We start from the raw sequence: 12,952 nt of genomic DNA, 5'->3' as shown, positions 1-12,952 counted from the left end.
TTCTTGTGCCCTAATTGCTGTCTTTTTACTTTTTTTTCTTTTCCCCCTCTCATGGGTATAGGAATTGGCCATCTCCTTTGCTTTAATTTCTACCACTTGCTGCTTTCATTTAGAGTGGTAATCCCACTTCCACCTTTCCCTAGTCAATTAGAAGATGAAATTTATCCTGGTTTCTCCTCCTAGAGTTACAGGGTTAAAAAATACCTGATTATAAAAACAAACACCTGAAGATTGACTTCTAGAATAGCAGAGTGAAAACCGCAGGGAACTTACTCTTTCTCTAAAACAATGAAAATACAGGCAAACAGACAATTCCAGGGTCTGACATTTAACAAAAACCAATGAATGAACTGAAAAATCCAAAAGAAATTACTGAACTTCAGTTCCCTTGAGAAAAACAGCAACCCAGGTACCTGAGGTAGAGTATGGCCCAGATATCACACAGTTAATGAAAATAGCAGTTCCAATCCTCTTTCTACTGGTTAAGGGACCTGTGACCTTTACTTTATCCCACTGAGTTGAAGTTCACCTTATTTTCCCCTTAACTACCTGTGAGAATTAAATAATGTAATATAAACAAAACACCCATGAATTGATGGCCAAAGTTACTTACCTAAAAAACTTGCTAAATCCAACATTTCTACCTTAAACACACAAGATATCATACTATTTGCAACCAAATCATGTAAAAGCTTTAGAGTTGTTCCAACAATGTGTCTTACCTTTTCATGTAATTATTATGCATTAAAACTTCTAAAAATAGTGACAATAAGGCCAAAATTTTAACTTGACATAAATAAAAATGACAATATTGAAATTGTTCAATAAAGCATTTCTCTGCCCTGGGCCTCAATCTTTCCAGTACATTTCTCAAAGGAGGATTTCTATTCATTCCTCTTTATCAGTGCAAGCTGTCCCTCACACTGAACTGCTTTAGGGTATCCTTTCTTTAAAGCACCATCCCTGCAATTATAATGCCTTTCTTCCTCTATTTCAAAACAGCATTTAAAAAATCTTCACTCAAACTATCTAGTCATACTCTTCTATAAATTTACAGGCTCCCAAACATATACACAGTATTGCAGTACAAGGGATTTATTTGGATTTTAGTTTTAAATCATCAAAGATAGCAAATAATGACTTTTTAAAATTCAAATTAAATTGCATGGAGGAAAAAAAAGATAAATATAATACATGTTTTTACTAAGAATAAACTCCTACCTTAGGAGAAGTGGAGAGATCTCTTCCTGCAGAAATAATGGTGTTTTCATTTACTCCTCCTGTCTTTGGTGAGATGGCTGGTGGGGCCGGAGCTTTTCTTTTCACTCTCCTTTCAGTTTCTAGTTCTTGAACTGGAGTTACCAAATTATTTGGAGAAAGAGTTGGTTTAGGTTCATAAAAAGGATTAGATCTAAATGAAAGAAGAAGTATTGTTAAATGTTACTCTAAAAATAGTTCACTCCTAACTAAAATAATAAAAAAATAAAAATTTATAAAACTATAAAATACTGAAAATGATAAGGAGAAACCCAAACTAGTAATAACCTACAATTTGGAAACAATCACTATTAATCTATTTTTTATGAATCATTAACAATAAAATTTTTCCCTTTTAAAAAGTATTTTTAAATTTTTTTCATACACTTGGCTCTATTGTATATAGAGCCTTAGAAAACTGTTCATAGTAATAGTAAATCCCATATATTCCCCATACCCAAGGTAAAGGAAGTAAGATATGGAAACACTGATTTGCTTTTTTTATGCTCCCCACATCAAACATTCTTTTTTTCCTTGCACTTCATCCCTTCTCATTAGGATGAAATGCACTTAGAAGTTCACTCAGCAAGGCTGTATTAATAGTAAATTCTCCCAGGCATTGAAAATGTCTTTATGTCACACTTAAATGATAATTTAGCTAGGTAGAAAATTCTAGTTGTAAGTTAATTCATCTCAGCACTCTGATGATATTAGCCCACTGTCAGCCTAGTATTGTTCTTTTATAAGTCATCTTTTATCTTTCTGGTTGCTGTTAGGATCTTCTTTTTTCTTCTGGTTTTGAGTAATTTTACTATGATATGTCTAGGTGTGGATTTCTTTTAATTTATCCTGTTTCAGGCTCCTTATATCTCCTGAGTCTGAAGATGTAGGTTTCATTAGTTCTGAAAAATTATCAACCATTATCTCTTTGATAGCCTCTTCTCTATTTTCTCTATTCTCTTCTTTAGAAAATCTTATCAGATGTATGCTGAATTATCTCTCTCCTTCATATGTTTACAAAATTTTCATTTCTCCAGTGTTATATTCTGGATAATTCCTCATATCTATGATCCAGTTAACTACTTCTCTCTTCATGTGTGTCTAATTTAATGTTTAATTCTCCAGAATTTTTAATTCTGACAAGCATTTTTCTTTATGTGGCTGTGTATAGAATACCTCAGGTATAGAGATCTGAGTCATTAATCAGTTAAACATATTTACTTCAGAGTCTCTATCTGATAAATCTATTACTTCAAGTTTCTGCATGGACAATCCTAGTGTTTCTTGTCTCCTGACTCTTTCTCTTAGTAGTATACTGTTTCCTTATATGATCTGTAATTCTAGATTTCGAGTTCAGGGCTTAATCTGAGGAAATCCTGCATAGTCTGAGCTGGGAGTGTCTCCCTTCAATGTTTATGTTTGTATTTGCCAAGTGCTTCAGGAGCCATTTTATGTTCTTTTTTCTTGGCTTGGAGGATCCCAGGCCACCCTACCAATAAAATGTCAAATCCATGGAGAATTTGGGTGGGCCTATGTGCTTATAACGTTTCTGGGAAGACTTTTTTTTTTTTCTCTCTACCTACAGTCTAGGCCCAGGCAAAAAACCTTCCTTGTTAACTCCTTTTATGAATAGATGACTTTTTTTTTTGCATTAGTTATCCGTAGACACAAGTATCTGGTATATGTGATGATTATTCTTCCTATAAACTGTTATCCTGGTTTTTATTTATTAGTTTGTTACATTTTTTTTCCCCAACACCAACACCTAGAATCCCATATGTAAAGAATAAAATTTCTGAGTCCACAAGGCTAAGAACCAGCTGACCCAAATACAGTGATTATTCCAAGGGAATTCCACCTAGTCATATAAGGTCTGTACTGGTAATGACACTGTTTTAATTACAAATGCTCTTTTAACTACAACAGTATCAGACTCATTAAGAACCAATACCAATTATGTACACCTTTAACTAAGAACTTACATGTGGACAGTCAAAGCATGAGACTGGGTACCAAGTAGATATGGATCAGAGATGGGAAATATATCATAATTGTGATGTCATTCTTATGCTGTACTCATGGCAACAATGAGTATCATGGGATTCTTTCCACTGAGCTAGGGTACAGCCACAGAATCTCTCTCAACTCTGTTCAAGGTAGTTGCTTTTAACTGAATGGGGTTGGCATTTACAAAGAAACCTATTTCCTGTTCTTCCTCTTCTTATGTCTGTGCAATCAAAGAGAATAAGAACAGGAAACTGCACTTGAAAATTTGTTTTTCAGACAAAATATTCTTGCCTAGTAAGTGATCAAGACATGCTTGAAGTATTCACATCCCATGTTTACAACTGGAGAAGAACTTGGGGATATCAAAATAAGGAACAATGTTAAAATAACTAGGTATTCAGAAAAAGCTGAGTATTCTCTCTGAAAAGAGACATGAAAGGTATCACATCTAGCCTAGAATGGAGGGCTTACCAATTACATTATTAATTAAGATTAATGAAGTGTTTATGCGGTGCTAGGCACTATTTTAAGTATTTCATATGTATTAACCCATTTAATCCCTACAAGTTTGTTTCTTGGGCTGATTAAACTGAGAGCCGCATACAGCTATTTTTCAAACTCTAAAAGTAGTTTGAAGGGAGGTAAATGTAAAGAAAGAAGATGAAAACATTTTTTTTTAAAACTCCAAAACTTAAAAGAGAGAAAAATCTTTTCCCCCCCAAACTTACTACTTGCCAACTAATGTTAAATATTTTAGAACTAGGGGCACCTGGGTGGCTCAGTTGGTTAAGCGACTGCCTTCGGCTTAGGTCATGATCCCAGGATCCTGGGATGGACCATGGCATGGGGCTCCCTGCTCAGGGGGAGGACCGCTTCTCCCTCTTCCTCTGCCTGCTGCTCTGCCTACTTGTGCTCTCTATTTCTGTCAAATGAATAAATAAAATCTTTAAAAACAATAAAAAAGTTCCAGAACTAAACAGACCCATTTCAATCTAACTCAATTAATTATTTAGGTGATATTCTAAAAAATTCTTCTTGGTTAGGTCTGTCTCGAATAAACTACCGTAACAGTTTGTAAGATGGTAGCTGCCACAATAATCATTATTATTATTTTGTTATGTAAATATGGCTAGTCTTAAGACAACTTAAGTGTTAGAGGACATATTGCAAAAGGATTTGTGCTTCAAAGCCTTCAAAGAAAACTGACAAAATCCCTTAAAACAGGTATCACTTTATTTAACTTACAATACTCAGTTGTATGTAATTTTTATAAAAACATATCTAGTATGTATACAAAGGTAACTAGATATTATCCTCTTCTTCCTATTTCTGCCTGCTTCAAACCACTTAGGTCTCCCTCTAATCACTTGAATATTAGTATTCCTGTCAAAAGAAGGTAAATGCAAGTAAAAAGGAAGCTCATAATCAGCTGATTTCCAAAGCTGGATCATAAGACTCATATTACTAGAAACATAATCAAAACAGACATTTTCTTGAAACAATTAGAGCTATGTTTCTCAATCTGTTTTACACTATAACATGTAGTAAAAATGAAATTGGTATGTCATGTTATCATAAAAACACAGGAAGTTGCTGGAAAAATCAGGGTACCAGGGACTCCAGCTGCCCTGGACCATGCCTCACCGCCAGAAAGACTAAAGGAATACAGTGTCTCTGCACACCTACAATCTACTGGTGAGAAAACAGTGTGCTAGGCACCACCACTTGCTAGTTACTAAGTAAGAGTAAGACAAGCTTCTACTACTAAGTGCTTTGAATGACCCTCCCCTATGGATCAGAGATTTCTAACAAAAACTGAATTTAAAAACAAAAACAAAAACAAAACTGAATTTCCTACTCTTTTTTTTTTTTTTTTCAAGATTTTATTCATTTGACAGAGACACAGTGAGAGAGGGAACACAGGCAGGATGAGTGGGAGAGGGAGAAGCAGACTCCCTGCCGAGCAGGGAGCCTGATGCTGGCTGAAGGCAGATGCTTAATGACTGAGCCACCCACGTGCCCCTGAATTTCCTACTCTTAAAGAATAACCAGGATATGATTATATTTATGTGAAGTGTCCAGAATACTCCAATCTGTTTGGACAAAAAGGAGATTAATGGTTTTAGGAGGCAGGGGAAGGGAGGAATTGAAACTGACCACTAACAGGTAAAGGATTTCTTTTTGGGGTGACAAAAATGCTCTGGAATTAAGATTGTGGTGATGGCTGCACAACACAGCGAATTAGCTAAGAACCACTGAAGTGTACACTTTAAATACAGAGTTTTATGTTTTGTGAAGTATATCTTAATAAAAAAAGGTGCTATTAAAAAAGTGACTAGTATACACTGTGCTATATAAAAGTGAATATATATGAAATATATGGTTATGAACATGCTCCCTTCTCTATAAAATAAATTATATAATTACTGATCAACGCATTTTTTAAAATACTTAATATTTTTAGTAAAGGAAAGTTACTTAAGCAACTAGCATAATTTCCACATTCTGTTGATTATCTATGATTTGAATAACCTATTTCAGGGCTTCCTATATCACTTTGAATAAGTAAAGATTATTTTTATCCTTGTATTATATACTTGAGTAGTAGATTAGTTAATCATTAACTCACTGTGAACTAAAAATTCATCATTTACATTAAGTGGAAAACTGGACAGAATAATTTTAAGTGACATTATTCATTGCTTAGAAAATAATTTATCTGGGGCGCCTGGGTGGTTCAGTGGGTTAAAGCCTCTCCCTTTTGCTCGGGTCATGATCCCAGGGTCCTGGGATTGAGCCCCGCATCAGGCTCTCTGCTCAGCAGGGACCCTGCTTCCTCTCTCTCTGCCTGCCTCTGCCTGCCTCTCTGTCTGCTTGTGATTTCTGTCTGCCAAATAAATAAATAAAATCTTAAAAAAAAAAAGACAAGAATTCATCCAAGAAAAAGAATTACAGAAAGAAAAACTATAAATTGATTAGAAATAGAATTAACATACTGAAAAAATAATAAAATACGAAGCAAGGGTACAGTGAAATCTGTAGTCTTTTCCTCTCACTCTGAAACTTTACATTTCTTTGGAAAAACCACATTTCTTAAATGAGTGTGTAGGGTCTCTGAATAAAATTCAAAGACAACTTTTCTTTGTAAATGGACATACAACCATACCAGAAATAATTTTATGCTGGAAGAGTCATTTCATAAATGTCTTGAAAAAATATTATTGCTTTCTCAGTTTTCACTTTTGCTACATAAACTAATGGCTGAACTAACTCCCAAACACAAGAAACTGAGAAAACCCCTGTGGTTGCTAAGCACACAGGACACATGCTACTAGCACTGAAGGGTATTTACTTTCTCTTAGTGCTGATGGATATACTGAGGTTCTGAAGGTTGCTTTACACATCAAAGTACTCAGCACTATTCATTTGTGATAGTTTTATGTCAGAGGATGCAGGGAGAGTTTGGTAATGGAAGATGAGTAATACAGGCTTTTCACTTGATGAAAGGTCGTAAGTTTATTATTGAAGTAAGAACAAATTTTGGAAGATTTCTGCTAATGTAATTGGACCTACAGACTTTTGGACAAAAAGGAGGAGAAACAGAGTTCTCCCTGAACTCTCACATTAGCTGATGAGCAATCTTTAGAATATATATGTATATTCCCATTAAAAAAAAAAAAGCTAAAGTGTTTATAGGTTCCCTCTGGTAATCTCAGATGATTGAGCAATTTAGAATGTTCTTTATTCATGGGAAACTTGTAAAGACTGTGACTTTCATGTGGAAAAAAAGAATAGTCAAAAGGAAACACCCAGTGATTCTGATTTTAGTTTTTATTAAGTCATTTTAAAAGTTTAAGCAAACATTAGATGTCTCTTTAATTTGTTAATAGGAGAAAGCAGGGTGTGTGTGTGTGTATGTTGTGTAATACTCATGCATCTTGGAATGACTGAATGCTTGTACTTAAAGTTTATATTTACATTCAAATACTCTAGGTGTGTGGCTATTACTCAGCACCTACACCACCCATGAGAAATTTTATTTTGATCACACATTAGCTATTTCAAAGAAAACAGATATAACTTTAGCAAGAGTTGAGCTAACTTTTTCAACCCCTATAGTTATTAATCAGTATTGAAATCTAAACCTAGGTTTGGAATCAGCTGATCACTACCATGTATTTCCATGTACTTATAGAAAGTGAGAACTTTTTTAGGTTTTATTAAAATATAACTAGGCCCATGGAAGCATGTAGCACATGTGAGAATCACAGGCCATGTGGTGTAAAATGGAAAAAGCTTGAGAAATGCAGTTCCAAAGCAACAGAAAACAAGTCAACTACTTCATTCTTCAAAGCAAGTCTTTCAAATATTTGAATTTGGTTATTGTAGTTCTCTAAAATAATCTCTATGTCCCTATGCCCTCTTTTGATGTGGTTTCTGGACATTTTGATGACTCTGTTGCTCTATTCTTTTAATGCTCTGAATCATCACTGCCCCTTGTAAAGAGCAGCACCCAGAAGTAAAATAGTGCTCAAAACAAGAGCTGACAATGCACAGGAAAGAAATGGCCTTTCTTTTTTAACACCAAGCAATTGCTCCCAACATTCATACAGGAGCCTTTTTTTTTTTTTTAATTCCCTCTCAGTCTATAATATCCCCATTATTTTGAAAGGTTTTCCTATTAAACTGTATTTTTAAAGGAATAACTATTTTTCGCAAGATCTAAATAATCTTAATATACTAAAATTCACATATTTCTGAGAAAAACAAAGACCCATATAGCCTTACTACAAGTAAACATGTAATTACTCTTCTATTAATTCCATCATCACCTGTGTCACTTCTGCATCCATACCTAATGACTGAGTTTCCTCCTCATGATGGGTCAGGTTTTCCTGCTTCTTTATATGCTTGACAGATTTTTGACTGGTTGTCGGACACTGTCAATTTTATGTTTTGGGTGCTGGATTTTTTGGTATTCCTTTTGGTATCTCTGGTATATCTGCATGACGTGCAGATGAGTTACTTGGAAATATTCTGATTCTTTGAGCCTTGCTTTTAAGCTCTGTTAGGCAAGCCCAGAACAGCCTTTACTGCAAGGCTAATCTCACCACATTTTTGAGACACTCTGATGAGGACCTGACTTGATGTCCCATGTATAAGGAACTGCTTGGAAACAAACTATTCTTGGTCCTGGGTGAACTCCAGGGATGTTTCTGTGAGATTCTTTGTCCTTAATAATTTCCTCATATGTATGCTCTCATCAATACTTAGCTTAAGTCTCAGGGGGAACCTTCTACAGATCTCTGAAACTCAGTTTCTGAGTAGCTCTCTCCTCTCAGATACCCTGTCCACAATTCTATTCTATCTCTTCAGTACCCCCAAAGTCCAAACTGTTTCCTCAATCCATGGAGACTACTAGGACTTTTAGGCTCTTCTTCCCTGAACTAGAGTTGGAAATTCTCTCCCATAAATAAAGCTTGGAGAAGCACAGGGCTCACTTTTGTTTCTGTTCTCTCAGAAATCACTGCCCTGTGCTATTTGCATACAATATCTGAAAACCATTTTCTCATATATTTCATTCAGCTTTTTAGTTTTTTAAGACAAGAAGCTATATCCAGTCTATTACTTCATCTATTACTTCCACCTCCAGCTAGAGGTGGAAGTTTTGTTGTTGCTGTTTAACACACTCAGGGCCACAATCTGCAGCCACACAGGCTGTGGACTGTGTAACTCCAGAATACCATGTGACACACCCTTCTCCTATCTTTACCCTAAATTTGAGTAAAATGGCAGCCCTAATCATACTGACTTTTTTAAATGAGCTTGTAACAATAATACTCATATTTCGGTAAGGATAATAACTCAAATGAAGACAATTCCTAATTTATAATTGCTATGGTCTTGTTTGGCATTTGACAGTAAGTGTTCTCATCAAAACGATATCATAAATGACGATTTGGTTCCCACAAGAGAACCTAACATTATTGAAGTGTAATGCCTATAGTAACTGGTTAAAAACACCTAAGCACCATTTATAATGTGGTTTTTGTGAGAAGACACAATTGGAATTCTAACTAGAGATTTCAATAACATACTTCTCTCCGTCGTTAATTTAGGGTGCACATACGTTCACATGGAAGAGGGTGGAAGAATAAGCATCAAAATCATAAAAATTCATATGGACATTAGATACTAACTTGTAAACTGTGTATTAATGCTGGGACAGAACTCTTTTTACCAATGTAAAACTATTACAGAATCATCTCTTTAAACATAGAGACTGACTTATGATGATTGCAGAATAAAATGTACTTACTCATCCAACTCCTCTTCTTCTGTTTTAGAGCTATCAGCATAGAGGTACTTGCTCATGTCCACAGGTCTTACATTTTTTCTTTTTGTAGACTGAGGAGGAGAGTCCTTTATAGTTACAAAAGTTTCTGGCTCATCGAATGGGTTCAAATACTGTGGAGTTTGTATCTCTTTAAAGGGATTATAGCTATTACTATAAAAAGATTCCTCTGATTTTTTAGGTGATGCTGTCTCAGTGATGGGTTCTATAAAACAATAGCAAAAAATGAATTAAACAAATACTATCTCATATTTTCTTATATTCTTAAGTGTTTACAAAAATAATCTTTAATTAATACTCAATGAGGCTGAAAGAGTCAAAACAACAATACATTTTAGAGGGGCTAAGTTCAGAAGATGTGTTACCTAAGATCTTTGTCTACTTCTCCAGGAATGCTGCTCCCTCAAATGGTAGCTTTGAACAGGCTATTTTTATTTTTTAATTTAATTTAATTCTATTTTATTTTATTTACAGGGGGAGAGGGGGAGAAGGCATGGAGAGAGGGAGACAGAGAATCTTTTTATTTTTAGCTTTAAAATTATATTTTATTTTATATTATATTTTTTTAAAAACTTTTTTTCAACAAAGTATTATGGATTTTATTTTTTTTAATTAAAAAAATTTTTTATAAACATATAATGTATTATTAGCCCCAGGGGTACAGGTCTGTGAATCACCAGGTTTATACACTTCACAGCATTCACCATAGCACATTCCCTCCCCAATGTCCATAACCCCACCAACCCTCTCCCTACCCACCTCCCCCCAGCCACCCTCAGTTTGTTTTGTAACATTAAGAGTCTCTTTTGGTTTGTCTCCCTCCCGATCCCATCTTGTTTCATTTATTCTTTTCCTACCCCCCTAATATCCTCGCCCGTTGCATCTCCACTTCCTCATTATCAAGGAGATCATATGATAGTTGAGACAGAGAATCTTAGGCAGGCTTTGCACCCAGCATGGAGTCCAACGTGGGCTTGATCTCACAACCCTGAGATCATGACCTGAGCCAAAATCAAGAGTCACACACTTAACCAACTGAGCCACCTAGGCGCCCCTAAAATGGCATCTCTGGAATACCCTTGGAGTCTCTAATATTATTAGCATTACAGTATCTAATATTTGAAATTTTAACCTTCCTAGAGGACAATTCTATTATTATATTTGCCTATACTAGTTTGCCATCTTAAACTGATATAAAATACATTCGTTTTTAAGAACATAAAGTGGATTAAATTTTGAAGTTGGTTTTGGTAACTACAGAAGCAGAGACCACTCAGGGAACTAAAAATTCACTCTGGACTGTATCAAATATATACCCACGTATCACTGCATTCGTTTCGCAAAGCCTTCCAAGAGTAGGTTTCTGTATGCTACAAGACCTTAAAATTTAGAGCTTTTAATGAGATGGGTTGATTTTTTCAATATAACTTTGATCCAATAAGTACTCTATTTAGTAATGTAAAGGACTAACATAAGAATCTCATGTAGAAAGCGCTACATTAAAGTCATATTGATAAGTTGATAGATATGTTACACCAAATTTTTCTAAATTTTATTATTTTAAATTTCATTTTGAAAACCAAGGTACCCTTAAAATAAAATTCTGACTCCCAGCACAAAAAGAACTACAATAGCATCATGTTCTCCAACAATACTTATGTAGTGCTTAGTACCAGCCTTTTCCTTATGTGTCTTAATATTTTAAAACAAAACTAGAATTTATAATAAAACTGTCCAATTTTTGGTCACAGATTCTGCTGATAAAAACAATGTTTTCCCAGACTGGAGAAGTTTAAGAAAGCTAACAATCAAAGGGTAGTTTAAAAGTTGATTTTAATTATGCCATGCAATTCTGACAAAATAGAAGGCAAAAAACTGATTACTGAAATTCTCAAGAAAAATAACTATTTCATAAGTGACTTCAAACAATTTAATCCAATTATTATACAAATTTCATGACTGACATATTTATGACTTTTATATTTTAAAGTCAAGCTCCTTTTACTTATACTGTAGACATTAGCCCAGAAAACTTATTTTGTCTTTATATTGGACAAAAACCTCTGAACTGAAATTCTATACACCTTGGAAAAGCAATTAAAAAGTGTGAAAGAGAATTCATAAAATCATAATACTGAAATGAATTTAAATAAATCTTAAATTTTAAATTTAAATTTAAATCTAGACTACTCTAGAGAAGAGACACAGTAACTAACTTTTTTAACACCAGGATAATATTCAAACTTAACACTTCATTAGATTCTTTATAGTAATGTAAACAAGGCATTTTCTTTTCTTTATAGGGGAAAAGAGACTGGAAAATTTTTGCCTATTCAATTTTTATTAAGAAATATCAAGTCTCAAATGCTTGAGAAACCGACAAAACTGGTCAGCGGAAATAAGATTTTTATTTTTACTTTCAGGAAAAGGATTGCAAAAATTGATCCAAGCAAATTCATCAGTTACAAAACCAAAAGCAAGATAGTATTCAAACTATAGAGCACAGTTTGAAGATGACAGAAATGGCAACAAAGGAGGGTTTAAAATGAGATTATTTTATATAAAAGCTAACAAACACATTTAATAACTTTCTAAGACAGTCACTGAAGCACAGAATGTCATGAATATAAGAGAAGAATTGAAGCTATAAAAGCAATAAAAGAACCACCTAAACAACTCAACAAATTATTTTTTCCTCAAATGCTTTTGTTACTTGAGGATGAAGATTTTCATCCATAAAAATTAAAAAACTATTTCTAAAAAACAAATATTCTCATATTAGAAAATACTTAGACCAAAGACTCTAAGAAGAGTATATTTAAAGAAAATATTGGTTGTCACTTTTTTTTTTTTTTTTTTTTAGCTCTATAGGCATGGTTAAAGATTCTGAATCAGGTTGACTAAACTCGCCTAAATAGAAATGCTGTATTACGTCTTACCTGCTACTCCTTTCTATACTTTCTATATATATTTCTCAGAAAACAGACCCATATATATTTTTTTAAACTATTTTTATTTCACTTTGAAATGGAAAGCTCAAATACTGATATCTCAAAATATTTTGGCAATATTTTGAAAACTCAGAAAACTCAGATGGATGTAGTATACAATTGAGAAGAAGCCATATGGTCAAAAGAAGACAGTAATTCGGAATCTTAGCTCCAACTCCACTTCCATTTACCTAAAGTTTTTGTTCAAATCAGCAAATTCCTCTGGGCCTCCGCTTCCTAATCTATGAAAAGAGGCAGCTGAAGTAGATTACTTCTAAGATTTATTACAACCATTGACATTTAAAATTCATTCTTTATACCGCTCACAAACAAAAAAAATCTC

The 12,952-nt window shown here is 34.1% G+C and overlaps 1 protein-coding gene across 3 annotated transcripts in view; it reads right to left on the bottom strand.

Annotated features, from left to right (window-relative positions):
* The window catches only part of LOC111148128 (EH domain binding protein 1), a 333,275-nt gene that overhangs the window by 173,415 nt on the left and 146,908 nt on the right, over positions 1–12,952 (bottom strand). For all 3 annotated transcript variants that reach the window (XM_022504546.1, XM_022504547.1, XM_022504548.1), the window contains 2 exons: positions 9,584–9,824; positions 1,222–1,411 (listed from right to left, as the gene is read on the bottom strand). In XM_022504546.1, coding sequence (XP_022360254.1) covers positions 1,222–1,411; positions 9,584–9,824 — 431 coding nt within the window. The remainder of the gene's footprint in view (positions 1–1,221; positions 1,412–9,583; positions 9,825–12,952) is intronic.

The sequence above is a fragment of the Enhydra lutris genome, unplaced genomic scaffold (genome assembly GCF_002288905.1).
Source record: "Enhydra lutris kenyoni isolate GAN:26980312 unplaced genomic scaffold, ASM228890v2 scaffoldscaffold18, whole genome shotgun sequence".
NCBI lineage: Eukaryota > Metazoa > Chordata > Mammalia > Carnivora > Mustelidae > Enhydra > Enhydra lutris.
The sequence above is the reverse complement of the archived record's forward strand: the minus strand, read 5'-3'. Positions and strand labels throughout refer to the sequence as shown.